Source organism: Rattus norvegicus, chromosome 16, assembly GCF_021556685.1.
Source record: "Rattus norvegicus strain SHRSP/BbbUtx chromosome 16, alternate assembly SHRSP_T2T, whole genome shotgun sequence".
NCBI classification, from domain to species: Eukaryota; Metazoa; Chordata; class Mammalia; order Rodentia; family Muridae; genus Rattus; species Rattus norvegicus.
In genome coordinates, this window is record NC_141549.1 from 81,636,162 (window position 1) to 81,649,333 (window position 13,172).

At 41.0% G+C, this 13,172-nt stretch overlaps 2 protein-coding genes across 2 annotated transcripts in view; both read left to right on the forward strand.

Annotated features, from left to right (window-relative positions):
* Erich1 (glutamate-rich 1) overlaps window positions 1–13,172 on the forward strand; it is a gene marked incomplete at its 5' end in the record, with an annotated part of 52,793,804 nt that overhangs the window by 50,765,602 nt on the left and 2,015,030 nt on the right.
* The window catches only part of Csmd1 (CUB and Sushi multiple domains 1), a 1,600,021-nt gene that overhangs the window by 1,323,113 nt on the left and 263,736 nt on the right, over window positions 1–13,172 (forward strand). For both annotated transcript variants that reach the window (XM_087588866.1, NM_001037327.2), the window contains exons 21-23: window positions 546–734; window positions 6,801–6,970; window positions 11,883–12,039. In XM_087588866.1, the coding sequence (XP_087444992.1) occupies window positions 546–734; window positions 6,801–6,970; window positions 11,883–12,039 (516 nt within the window). The remainder of the gene's footprint in view (window positions 1–545; window positions 735–6,800; window positions 6,971–11,882; window positions 12,040–13,172) is intronic.

Here is a 13,172-nt window from a genome sequence, read left to right on the forward strand (position 1 = left end):
TGCTTAGAACTTACTTAGTGCTTGCTTTCGGAGTGACTTATAGAAATTTCTAGTTGACAAAATATATTCTGTTGTGTATCAATAAAACCTGCTTCATACATTGAGAATAGCTGTGCTGCATACATACCTGTTTGCAGGTGATGAGCCATGATGAGCTAAAGGTTAACATTAGGCTTGGCCCTGCGCTGCCTTCCGCCCTGTGCCTTCATGAAAAGTACATTTAAGGAGAATGCAGAACTGCCTTCAGCAGTTTTAAAGTCAAGGAAATTGACTGCATTCTCTCAACATGACAGAGAGAAATGGTTCATCCCATTTTACCTTATTACACATATATGTTTGCACTGTAAACTACTGAGACTTATGCTAGAATCCATGGGACAAAAGCAGAATTCATATGACAAAAAAAGAGTGAAAGGGAAGACGGAAAGAGAGGGCGAGGGGTGAAAGGGAACTGTGTTTCAGTGTTCTATCTTTCCTTGTTTGTGTCAAATATTTTTGCTTGCTTCCCAGGCCCAATACCCTCACCCTGTCTCTTTTGTTTCCAGAATATGACCTAGAACCCTGTGATGACCCTGGAGTCCCTGCCTACAGTCGCAGAATTGGGTTCCAGTTCGGTGTGGGTGACACCCTGGCTTTCACCTGCTTCCAGGGATACCGCTTAGAAGGTGCAACCAAGCTTACCTGCCTGGGTGGGGGACGCCGAGTGTGGAGTGCACCTCTGCCAAGGTGTGTGGGTAGGTGGCCACACGCTTTCATTTCATTCATCCATGGGCAGTGGGTCAGGAAACAGAGAGAGGACTGGGCAGGAATGGCAGAGACTGGAACTGGAATAGACTGGACTAAGGGGAGCTACCTCACATTTGGAGCCTGACTTATATCATGTACGAACTGTGTATCTGTCAGCTAGAAGGTTGGAAGCTAGAAAAGGGAACCCAGTGACTCTGTAAAGGAAAAAAATAGTTTATGTTAAAAAAAAGAAAGAAAAAGAAAAATGGGGAAAAGGAAAATGCTAGAAGACATGCTATAGAAACACAAGTTCTACCATTGCTGAGAGCAACACTCTCTGTGATGACACTGGCAGTTCAGAGGAGTGGCTTTGTTGTCCCTGGGAGCCCTTCATTGCGGGTTTGTAGTGTGATCTAGCAAAGAAGCACCAGTAGTATTTGGGCTCAGAGTTAGCTGTGAGGAGGAGACAGCTTTTCTGCCATGAGGTGTAGCACAGTTCAGTTAACTTGCAAGGAGTTTCTGAGGACATAGATCTATCAGTGCAGAAGTTCAGAACAGTGGTACCATTCTCCTGTTGGGCATTGTGCTAGTCGGAGGGACTGGGGGACCAGAGCCACCATTACCACCTTTGTTTTAACATAAGACTTCTGTGAATCCTGAAGGCCTGGTCTGTTATTCCTGAGACAGAGACTGACAGCTGTCACTCAATCACAACACTCAGCAAATCAGCAGAGGTCTGCTCATGACCAGACATCCTAAAATGGAAACCATGTGAGAGACTGGCCATGTTTTCCCTAAGACTACTCTGTTTACAGAAGTGTATGAAAGGGTCATTCCAAAGTCCATGGCCACAAAACAGAGGCAGGCCTAGGATCCCTAAGAGAGACAGGTCATGAACCAGAAGCAGGCTTGGGATCCCTGAGAAAGACTAAATAACAAGAAATTCACAGAAGGTTAGCAGGATATGCCTATATTTCTCCACAGCTCTGAGTTTCTTTTATTCTAGGCATGACTTAGTACTTGTTTGGAGTCCAAAAGTCAATGCTGGCCTTTGCCTCCTCATGAGTCTCAGAGGATCAATACTCAACTGTAGACGAAATTAAATCATCATCAAAAGTGTTTTTCTTCCTCCTCTTTCTCTTCTTCCCTGCATTCTCATGCTGTGTTGAAAACACAAAGACTATCTAGACACTTCCAAAGTTCCAAAGACTATCTAGACACTGCTCTGTTTATGTTCTGAGAATTTCTCAGACTTCCCTAGGATGGAATCTCCATGTTTAAACACTTTCACAATTACAGTTTGAGTTTTCTGGGGAAACCCACTTAAATGAAATCAAGCAGTTGGTCCAGAGATTGTGACATTCACTTCTTATGCTGTTTTACTTGAATTCATCATTACAACTCTGGTTTTCTTGGTAAACATGATTTTGCACTGTTGTCTTACATGAGAAACAATTTACTGAGTTTTGCCTGGAGGGTACTGTGAGCTTTGCCTGTCTTGATTTATTTACTTGGTGTTGTGTCTAGACAGTAAGCATGGTATTACCAGCTCTATCTCAGAGTTACAACCTAAACAGAATCTTGTCAGGAAATCTCATAGCTTGTAGATTGCCAAGCAGCAGATGCCTTTGGCTTTTACCCACCTACATCTCTAGGGAGAGCCCACACAGGGCTTACATTGGCCTCCTCTCTATTCAGCCTTTTGTACTTCGCCAGCTGCTGACTGTATTTCTTTCCAGCACAACAGGTTGCAAGACACCTGTGTTAAAGAGTCATAAGCTGCACTGAATCCAACAGACCTAAGGCAGACCTTGCACCACCTTGGTGTCTGCAGTTGCCCACACTCCTAGACTTCTGGTTCCTATGACTTTGCCAACTATGCAACTTATAACCAGCTCTGACTCTGGGAGCTTTGCTGTTCCTACACTGAGGATCCTGGGTCCCGACTGACCCCTCAAGACTATGGAAAGAAATCATCTACTCTGGGATACTCACGTACTTCTTCATAGAAACCTAAGTCAATTCTGATCTCACTCAAAAGGAACCTTCTCTACTATATTAAAATTATGATTATTATCATTATCATCATTACTATTATTATTTTACATACTCACTTTACATCCTGCTCACTGTCCATGTTCCAATCATCTCCTCCTGCAATCTTTACCCCCCTCCCCTCCCCCCTTCTCCTAGTGGCTGGGCCCCCACCTGGTTATCTCCCCCACATATCCTGGCACATCAAGTCATCTCCATGAGGCTAGGTGCATCCACTCCCACTAAGGCCAGACAAGGCAACCCAACTAAAAGGAAATATCCCATGAACAGACAACAGCTTTTGGAATAACCCCCACTCCAGTTGACGAACCTTCTTTTAATGATGGCCATGACAGACTCACCCTATCTTGGACTGCTCTCACCCAATATGTCTTTGCCTGAGCCAACAAAGTGTTTGAGCTCAATACTTCAGTATTCTGTCTGCACCCTTACCTGTCTTTATGTATCCCAATGGGGGTGGCTTGGACCACCCAGACAAGTTGTTTTCTCCTGTTTACCAAACACATGCACACACACACACACACACACACACACACACACACACACACACACAAAGTACTTTCAGATCTTCTGTGGTTCCTGCCTCATGGAACTTGCTTGGCTTCATTATCACCCTTTAGACATATATTTCTTTTGCTGGAACTCTAAGAGCTAACTCTTCATCAGATAGATCTAACAGACTTCTTTAAACCCTTCCCTGTTCTGAAATCTTTGATCAATAGATACTATCTCTTCTTTCATTAAGGTTATGAAAATGCAATTGATTTTTCCCCTTGGCCCAAACTTATGGTCCATCCGAATGACTGCAGGTTGATTATCCCTAGCAAATATGTACTACACAGGTTATAGTGAAGACATATTTCAAATGAATGAACTTATGATGTATATTTGAATAAAAAAAATCCAACCACACTTTCTGGACAAAGTATCCTTTAAAAGATTACAAAACCTCAAGACAAGATTCTCCAGTCAGTGGTTATACATTCTTCAGAGAGACATAATAAGGCAAAGTATTGTGCCTGGATTTGGCTTACTCTGCATTTCTTTTGGCACTAAATTTACTGATAAGTCATTTGGCATTCTCTTTAGATATCACCATTTTCACCTGACGAGTCTTTAGTTCCTTTATATTTCTTTAATATTTTGTTTAAATTTTTAAAGTTTTGTTTTGATTATTTTATATACTTCTGTCTGAATGTATGTGGACATATGTGTACAGGTGTCTTTGAAGGTCAGAGGGTACCAGCTTCTCTGGAGCTTGAAGGTCACTACAATTGTGGCCATTTGCATGTAGGTACTGGAAAGTGATGATCCTCTCCAAGAGTGGCAAGTGCTCTTAACTGCTGAGTCATATTTCCAGCCCATCTGCTCATACATTTTAAAGAAAATTAATAGCTAAATTTTCATTTCTGTCTATTCTTAATGGTTTATCCAATGAGAACCCTAATTGGGAAAAAGGGTGTCGTATAAAATAAACTGATTTAACAGCTCCATTGTAGGCACTTTCTAGATATCTTGAGTTAATATAGGACCTATATTTCATTGATGAGGGCTTCCTCTGTTCTGGACACAAGTGAGCAGCTTACTTCAAGTCTGGTGACATAGATATTGTTGCTTCTGTTTTATGGCTTTTTTCTTTTTCTGTTCCAAAGCTTGTATCTGTGTAGGTGAAATTGTATAACTACTTCTATCCATTTCATGACAGTCTTAGAGGCCCCACTATATATATATATATATATATATATATATATATATATATATATATATATATATACTCCCAGCAGTATCATCCCCAAACCCCAGTGGCCTGTATGACCTGTATGACCTCTCATGATCACAGAGTTATGCAGATGTGCCAATCTCTGAGGTGACTTAACCATGATTCCAGTTTAAGCCCCAAAGAGGCAGCATGGAAGGTTACATTCCACATAAACAAATCTAAAGAATTAGTATCTCCAGTAAAACAACCTTCCTGTGATTGAATCTTTGTTGGTCCACATAGATGGCATTTGACTAATGCTTGGGTGTCAGCCTCAGCCTGCATCTGAGCAGTGTGCACCTGCAGGTCTTCATGCTTAACCTTGTGAGGGTCCTGTGTTGTAGCAGCTCTCAAAGTAGAGAGACACTTGACTTCATAGATTGATGCCACTCTATATAGAATGAATAGAAGAATCAACTGATCCCCTCCCATCATAACCAATTTTATTTTAATTAATTTAGTCCTAAAACTCTCAAAAATAATCCAATTTTTCATTAATGTTTCATTAGGTTCTCTATAAAGATGAAAGAGATTCATATCAAGGGGTATTATATTCAAGCACTTTAGAGAACTATTAGATGAACTATTGAAAGAATTTTTAAAGACTTAAAAAGGGAAACGTTTAATTGCTGTGATGATGAAGTGGATTCCTTGAACAAAGCTCAAAGAATTTTCAACTGGTGGATCAGTTCACTTGGCAGTTTTCTGAGCATCTGATTCATCACTGTGGATGCCATGGTTTCTGGAGTGACTCCTCCTGGGACGGAAGTCCAGGGTCAGGACCTCTCAGATGCTTGGGTATATTATAGTTCTTGCTTATTGTTGTCCATCTTTGCAAATTGATAGGCTTAATTTCTAGAGTAGGCTACCTGTGACAGGTCATGTAGCATGATGGATTGTAACTGATCAAAGACTATTGCTGTTCAGTCTGTAAAAATTCTCTACTTGGCAAATTCATAATCATAAAAAAAAACAGGAACAACTTAGCAGTGTTGGTCTACTGTTACAGAAATAGTTTCCAAATCTACACATTCTACTGTATTATAATCTCTTAATCGATAAATAGGACAAAATAACATGTAAATAACCATGTATTAATATTTCTATGTAAAATTGCATATAGGTGAATGGAATGATTAATGCAAGAAAGAAGTAATAAACCTATAGATACATATACACATATGATAAGTAGCTGATAGATAGTTGATTCATAATTCATAGATAGAGAACAACATAAACAAAACAAGCAAACAAAATTCTCTTAAAATCCTGGTGGTATGCAGGGTTTGGAGGCAAAGGAAATTCTGTTCCGTCATGATTAAAACAAGGGAAGCAAACTGCTTGAAATTAAGTTCTAGGCAGTTGATGCTACAGAGAAGTTGGTCCCCAGACTGCCCATGCAGAGATGATGATGATGATGATGATGATGATGATGACGACGACGACGACGACGACGACGACGACAATGATGACGATGACGATGGTGGTGGTGGTGGTGGTGGTGGTGGTGGTGGTGGTGGTGGTGGTGGTGGTGGTGGTGGCAGTTGTGGTTGTTGTGGTACCATTTTTCAGTAGTGTGCATTTTCCCTTCAACATTTTAGAGCTGAGGGAGTTCTTGACAAAAATCACTCACTCCCATGAGTGGGAAAACATATCGTGACCTCAGTGGCTTTCTCAGACTCCTCAGAAAATTGGGTGTCATGTACTGTCAGCTTCACCCTAATTAAAGGTATTTTGTTTCAAGTAAATTTGGTGCTGGAAGCCAGTGACCCTTTTCTACCATGAAGAAAAGGGAAAGAATTCTATGCCTATTATCTAGTGCTCTCCTCTCCACCAGTTCAGCTCTAAGCCACAAAACCTGAGGAAACTTACATTGATATAGGAGTAAAACAAACACTGGCCTGGGCAAAAGATGAGTTAGAGAGAAGACATGGTGAGGCTACCACAGTGCTTGGAGTAGGTTGATTTTATTCTTGAGCTGTAGCTGGTGGTGTGCAAGCTTGATGTAGTAAGAACCATGTGGTTCACATAACTAAGAATAATCTGAAAGGGAGACTGAAAGGGAGACTGATGAGGTGTGCTTCCCACTGAGTTGTAAAACACTAAAATGGTGTCACCAATCTGCATTTGAGAGATTCCTTGGAGAGCAGTCCTACATGGTTAGAGGTGGGGTGGTCATTCTGTTGGAGTTATTAATCTATTTTAATCAATAATTCCACTTTTGAATCCTCTTTTTTTTTTAATGTCCCATTTATTTTAGCTGAATGTGGAGCAAGCGTCAAAGGAAATGAAGGAACATTACTCTCTCCAAATTTCCCATCCAATTATGATAATAACCATGAGTGTATCTATAAAATAGAAACAGAAGCCGGAAAGGGGATCCATCTCAGAGCCCGAACCTTCCAACTCTTCGAAGGAGACACTCTAAAGGTAAAATTCGCTGTAGGCTGAAAAGGAGGATTTCTTCTCATGAAATCCAACACCAGCCTACCTGGCATCCGATAGATATCTGCTGGCTATCATCTATCGATTTATTTCTCTCTACATCTGTGTGTGTCTATTTCTATCATCTATCCACTCTCTGTTTACTATATATCTATCTATATATCTGTGCCTCTTTTATCTACATTTCTTTGTGTCTATCTGCATTTGTGTGTTTTCTATTCCCTACAATCTGTCTATTTATGAATGATGTATCACCTATCTGTATCAGCTAGTTGTCAAATGCCCACATAGATTAACTCTTTCTTGTATTGATCTAGCCATTCAGTTATGTGCCAATTTATAAAGAGTGTCGATATACATTTATTTACATATTGTTTAGTCTTATTTATCAATTGAGAGATTATAATGGTACAATGTGTAGTTGGAAATCATCTCTGTTACAGTAGACCAACAGTAAACCATGTGTCTTGGGAAGATTGTTAACGCAACGCTTGACTTCCTTGTGTGTGAACATGTACAATGACTCTGACTTTTCTGTTTGTCCCAGTGTTATTATAATGAATAACAACAACAACAACAACAACAACAAAAACCGACAGAGCCCATCCATTCTTTTCCCTGATTCTGTTAAATTGTCAAATGTAGTCATTACACTTAGAGTGGGGAGGATCTGGTATAGTGAAGAAAGCAGCCCTTATCTGTAGATATGACAGGACACTGGGTGAGCAAGAATATCACCACAAAACAGTAGAATACCAGCAACTATCTGGTCAGATGCCACCTTTAGTAGAACTATCATTAATGCTAATATTTCTCAAATAACTCTCTCATTACCTCTAACTGTTTCAAGAAATTGAACACCTTCAAGGATCTAGTCAAGAAAGACACACATTGGTAGACTTTACCCCAAGACAATGAAAAAGAAGATCTTGAGAAAAAAACGTACACAAAGCATGGAGCTTGCCCCTGCTCCTTCCTGAGAGAAGGGAGCAAGTAAGCACCCTCAGGTCCTTTCCAAAGTTCAAGACCTTGTGAGTTAGATTCAGCCTCATGAACACCACAAGAGCACCTCTCAGATGTTGTGGCTCCAACTCACATGAGAAGATTGAGTCACTTATGAGGAAAGAGTGGCCACCTCCCTGCCAGCATCCTTGCACCTAGGGCTAAATATGTCCCTCCAATACTTCCACTCAACCTCACAAAGAATGTCATGTTTGGCTCCCAGACTTCTATATATTAACTGGCCTTCTTTCCTCCCATGCCTAAGTGGGCCATTTTTTCAATGCCATAATTTACCAGAGTCACATTTTTTCCATGTTCTTTCATTTCTATAGACTTTCACAGTCTCCTGCTGACATCTTGAAGGGCTATCATTAAGCCAAGAAACTAGCAGTCTCACTAAAGCAAAAGTTAGGATGCAAGTAGGAAGTTTCTGGACTCTTTGATAACCTCAAATTTATAAGTCAGTGTGCCTTTGGATGAGCTTTTAGGTAGAACTTAAATGTGTTCTGTGTATGGGTGATTAGAAATGGAGTGAAGAGCATGTCTCGAGCACAAGAAAGGAAATCAATTTGAAACTTGTTCATTGTAAATAAGTAAGTAAATAAGTGAAAAGGAAAGGGGGATGGGGAGGAGGGGGAGAGGAAAGAGAAGGAAGGGGAGATGGAGGAGGGAAGGGGAGAAGGAGGAGAAGAGGAAGAAGAAGAGGTGGAGGAGGAGGAGGAGGAGAAAGAGGAGGAGGAAGGAAAGGAGGAGGAGGAAGCAGAAGCAAAAGCAGCAGAAGCAGCAGAAGCAGAAGCAGCAGAAGCAGCAGAAGCAGAAGCAGCAGCAGCAGCAGCAGAAGAAGAAGAAGAAGAAGAAGAAGAAGAAGAAGAAGAAGAAGAAGAAGAAGAAGAAGAAGAAGAAGAAGAAGAAGGAGAAGAAGAAGAAGAAGAAGCCATCTTGCTTACTATATTTAACTGCAGGAAAATTACCCAACCTTTAAAATGCCAATGCATCTTTCTCACACTTCATTGAGTTTTATAATAAATACTTCAGGTTTAAATAACGTGCTTGAAGTTAAATCATTTCATCAGGGGCATAGGCTGTTCACACTCACCTTTTACACCACCGTGGCCCAGCAGAAAGGATTTTTATTTTATTTGCACACTCACAGGCATAAACAGTGTGAATAGAGGACAGAGCTCAGCAATCACATAAGTTCTATGCAAGGAAGCAGGTCACTTGAAAAGAGCTCCAGGGTTCAGCCCTGTAAGCTGGGAAAGGCTCCATGAGAATGCTCTGCTGTGACTCCGGATATCACATACTGTGTTGTGACCTATGGGCTACATTCTTCTGTACCTAAGAAGCCAATAAATGCCAGGATTGGGGTAAGAGGGTGCAGGTTGCTTTGCAGATCCTTAGACTATGCAGAAAAGACTTCCACATGCTTTTCCTGACAGCCACAGATTTGTGAATCTGCTGCTGCTGACTGAGGAACTCTGGCTATTGGATGCCTTCAGAACTAGCATAGGTCCTCTTTTTTTTCCACTGTGAGTAAAGGCAACTTTGAGCTCCCATTTTTACTCTGCAATCAAAAAGCCGTGGCCACTCCCTGATGGCCAGCTGCTTGTTCATTACCTGAGCGCTCATTCAAGGATGTCCACAGCTGAGCACAGATTACCCAGCTCTAGTGACGTGAACATGGCTGAATGGCTTGCTTTGATTCAGGGAATGGTGCAATTTACACAAGTTACTTTTGACAGTGTAACTAAGAGGTCACTGTGAGCAAGTTAACTGCCTATGAAACCACTGAGTGTTTGTCGGAGGACTCCGTCCTGCCCTTTGTAAACAGGGACTCAATGTCACGCAATGGGCACATCTGTGTGTATTCTGAGCTCTGCCGTCACACTTCTCCATGTATTCCCATACATAGAGAAAGGCCAGTGTATGGGGGAACCCAGGAACTTTCGGAGGATTTGGACATAGAACCTAACACTATTTTGAGTGTAAGAACTCTCCTTGTGTCTGGCAGAGCCACATGTAAAGCAATGTGTATTCTTAGAACAATAAATAGCTTATGATAAAAGCCTTTCAGTAAGAAGTGGTATTGAGCTCTACAATTTAAATATTTGTGTATTTAATTGCAATGAAATAAAATAACTTATTTTTCTCTATGTATTCTCTTTTTGTGAGTACATATAGGTATGGGTCAGGCTTTTGAGCTACATAGAGTTTATGCATTGGTGGGAGGGAGATGATGGTGAGGGTCTCAAAGTTAGATCTCCTCAGGCAGATGGTTATGGAAAAGGACCACAGGTAAACGATAAATATGAGAGGCAGACATTTAGGAAAATGGACCACAAATAAACGATAAATATAAGAACATTCCAGCTTCTTTCTCACCCTCCTAACCTAGGATAAAGATCTAGTATGCATGTTATCTTGCCACAAGGGTTCTTCTTCCAGCTCAGTGGTCCAGACTGCTCAGATTCGTTCAAGAATTGCCCTAGGCAAATTTAGCTGAAGCTGTGGACCTATCAGCTCCCATTCCTTTGTCTAAACTGACCAATGGCAAAGAAGGGGCAGGAGACCTATACCCGGCCTCCAGAAACACTTAAGCCATACCCCTCAAGGGAAATGGATTTTGATTTCTGGATTATTTTTGCACTTTCTGGTGAGTGTCTGTCTGTCTGTCTGTCTCTCCTTTTCTGTGTATTTGTGTGTGCTTCAATTTCAATAAAGCTTATTACCTGCTGTTCTGCTACATTCTGGCTTGTTTTTTCTGCCTTTAATTGTACAGTCGGTGGGGAAATAAACATGACCAAAGCCTCCAGCTGGCACATTGGTGAAAACTAAAGGTCTCTGCGGATGGATAGCAATGAGGGCTGGGCCAGACATCAGAAGATGCTGCACATGTCTCTAATGACCCTGGTCAGGTTCTAAGAAAAGATGGACGCTGTTTAAGAGAGTCCAGTGCACTTTTACTTTTCTTTCCACGAGGCCTTTGTCCATAAGGTTTTCATCTCTCAGTGAGGGGGGTGAAGAGACCATTCCCATGTGAGCAGCGCACCAGCAAAACTGGAAAACGAGAGGCTGCCACACTCAGTGTGACCAGAATATCCAGGATAGTCATACATCAAGAGAAAGAGTGCCGTGGGAAAAGGGATGTGTATCCTGGGCTCTGCAGTTGTCTGATAAAGTATCCATTCAGGGTGTAGGGTGGGTGTCCTCAGCAGTGAGAACTTATTCCTTACCCCAAACCTATGTTCTGCATCCTTACCATATTTCTGCTCTGAGCATGGGGATACTGTCTCCACACAATGACTATTTCTCTCAACTTCTTACCACTCAGAAACAATAATGTATCCGTGGGATTTCCTAGTAAGCTCTGCTGTTGTTATGGGACAGCGCCCTTTTATCCAGTGCGTTCACAGGCCAGACTTACAAATGGTGATGGTTTTATCGCTACTGTGGCTCGGGACGTTAGACATCGGAGCAACATGAGTGAGATGCCTGTGCCTTCGCCCGTGCTTCACGCTTCACTGAACGCCTTTGCCATGAAACCCCGTGACTAGCAGAAGACGAGAAGAGTAAAAAGTACATGGCTGAACCTGGAATCACACAGATTTTGAATTGTAAAATGATTTTAAAAAATGATCTTCAAAGCAATGAATGAGAAATTATTTGGAAAAAAAAAAGTGGGGCCAGGAATCTTTTGTGTGTGTGGTGTTAAGAGGAAAGGTAAAATGGAAAGAAATAGATTATTTAGCTCCATCATCCATCTGCATTTCTGTAAACTGAGTTTCAAGTTTTTAATGAAGCCACATCTTTATGGTTAGGAATGGCTTATTAAAATTGTTGCCTAACTAGAGGGCAAAAAAAAAAATTCTGGACTCACTCTGCCTACTTCCACTAGGTTTATGATGGAAAGGACAGCTCCTCGAGGTCACTGGGAGTCTTCACAAGAAGTGAACTGATGGGGCTGGTGCTAAACAGCACCTCCAACCACCTGAGGCTGGAGTTCAACTCTAACGGGTCAGATACCGCCCAAGGCTTCCAGCTCACCTACACCAGTGAGTAGCCCGTGGCCAACCCACTTTAACTTGGTTGTCTGGTTAGGGCACATCTACTGCTTACCCTTATCGTGAGTTTATATGATGGATTTCTTTGCTGGCTGTATCATGTGCTCTGACTGTTTTGATTATCACCATTGTTGAGCAGGAAGTAACAGAGGCCACGGTTTTATATTGACCTATATAGAAGACTTCCTGCTTTAATAATAGATCAGCTTTGCATCAAAAGAAACATCTTGTGACTTGTACAGGCACACTGGGAATACAAGTACAGATTTTTGTGTAGTTGAATATGCTCAAAACTTGATGAACATGCTTGTAAAAGATTTAGAGAGAATATTTGATATAAATTACCATAATCTTTGATGGACTGATAATGTATATATATACATATATAACCATATAAATATAAGCACATATATAAATATATAATAACAGAGCATATTAAAGATTTAAAGAGTATATATTATATAATACATCACAGCATTGAATAATAATATTTTTTTTAGGTAACACACACTTAAAACTCTCACTGTGAGAACATTCCTTGGTAACTCAAACAAACCCCTGTGAGTGTGTTGACAGGTGGGGCACCTGCCTAATTTTTGAATGACATATATGGTATATATACATATTGTATGTACATTATTCCTTGAAATTGTTTTATTGTTTATGTATGTGTTTGAGTGTGTGCCTATGTAAGTTGATGTGCACCATGTGAGTGCAGGAGCCAGACGGTTAGATTCTCTGGAACCAACGTTATAGGTGGTTCTGAGTCACTTCATGTGGATGCTGGGAACTGAACACAAGTCCTTTGTATAAGCAGTGTGCACAAAACCTGCAGAGCCATTTGGGCAATACTGTGTGTGTGTTCATATGTGTCTGTAATCATACCCATCTATCCATATGAGCACAAATATCAATTATGCACGTGGGAGTTTTTAACAGCAAGGACACAGACACCTGCTGATTTGTAGCAGTAAAGAAAGCTGATCAGCTAAGACGCTGAACAAATCTAAGACAACTGAACTTTTCACTGATCTGATGGCTTCAGGCTTTATGATTGGCTGTGGGCATTAGGAATTTTTGAAATTTTCATATTTTATCATGGAAGTCCATGAGAGCTTGTTATA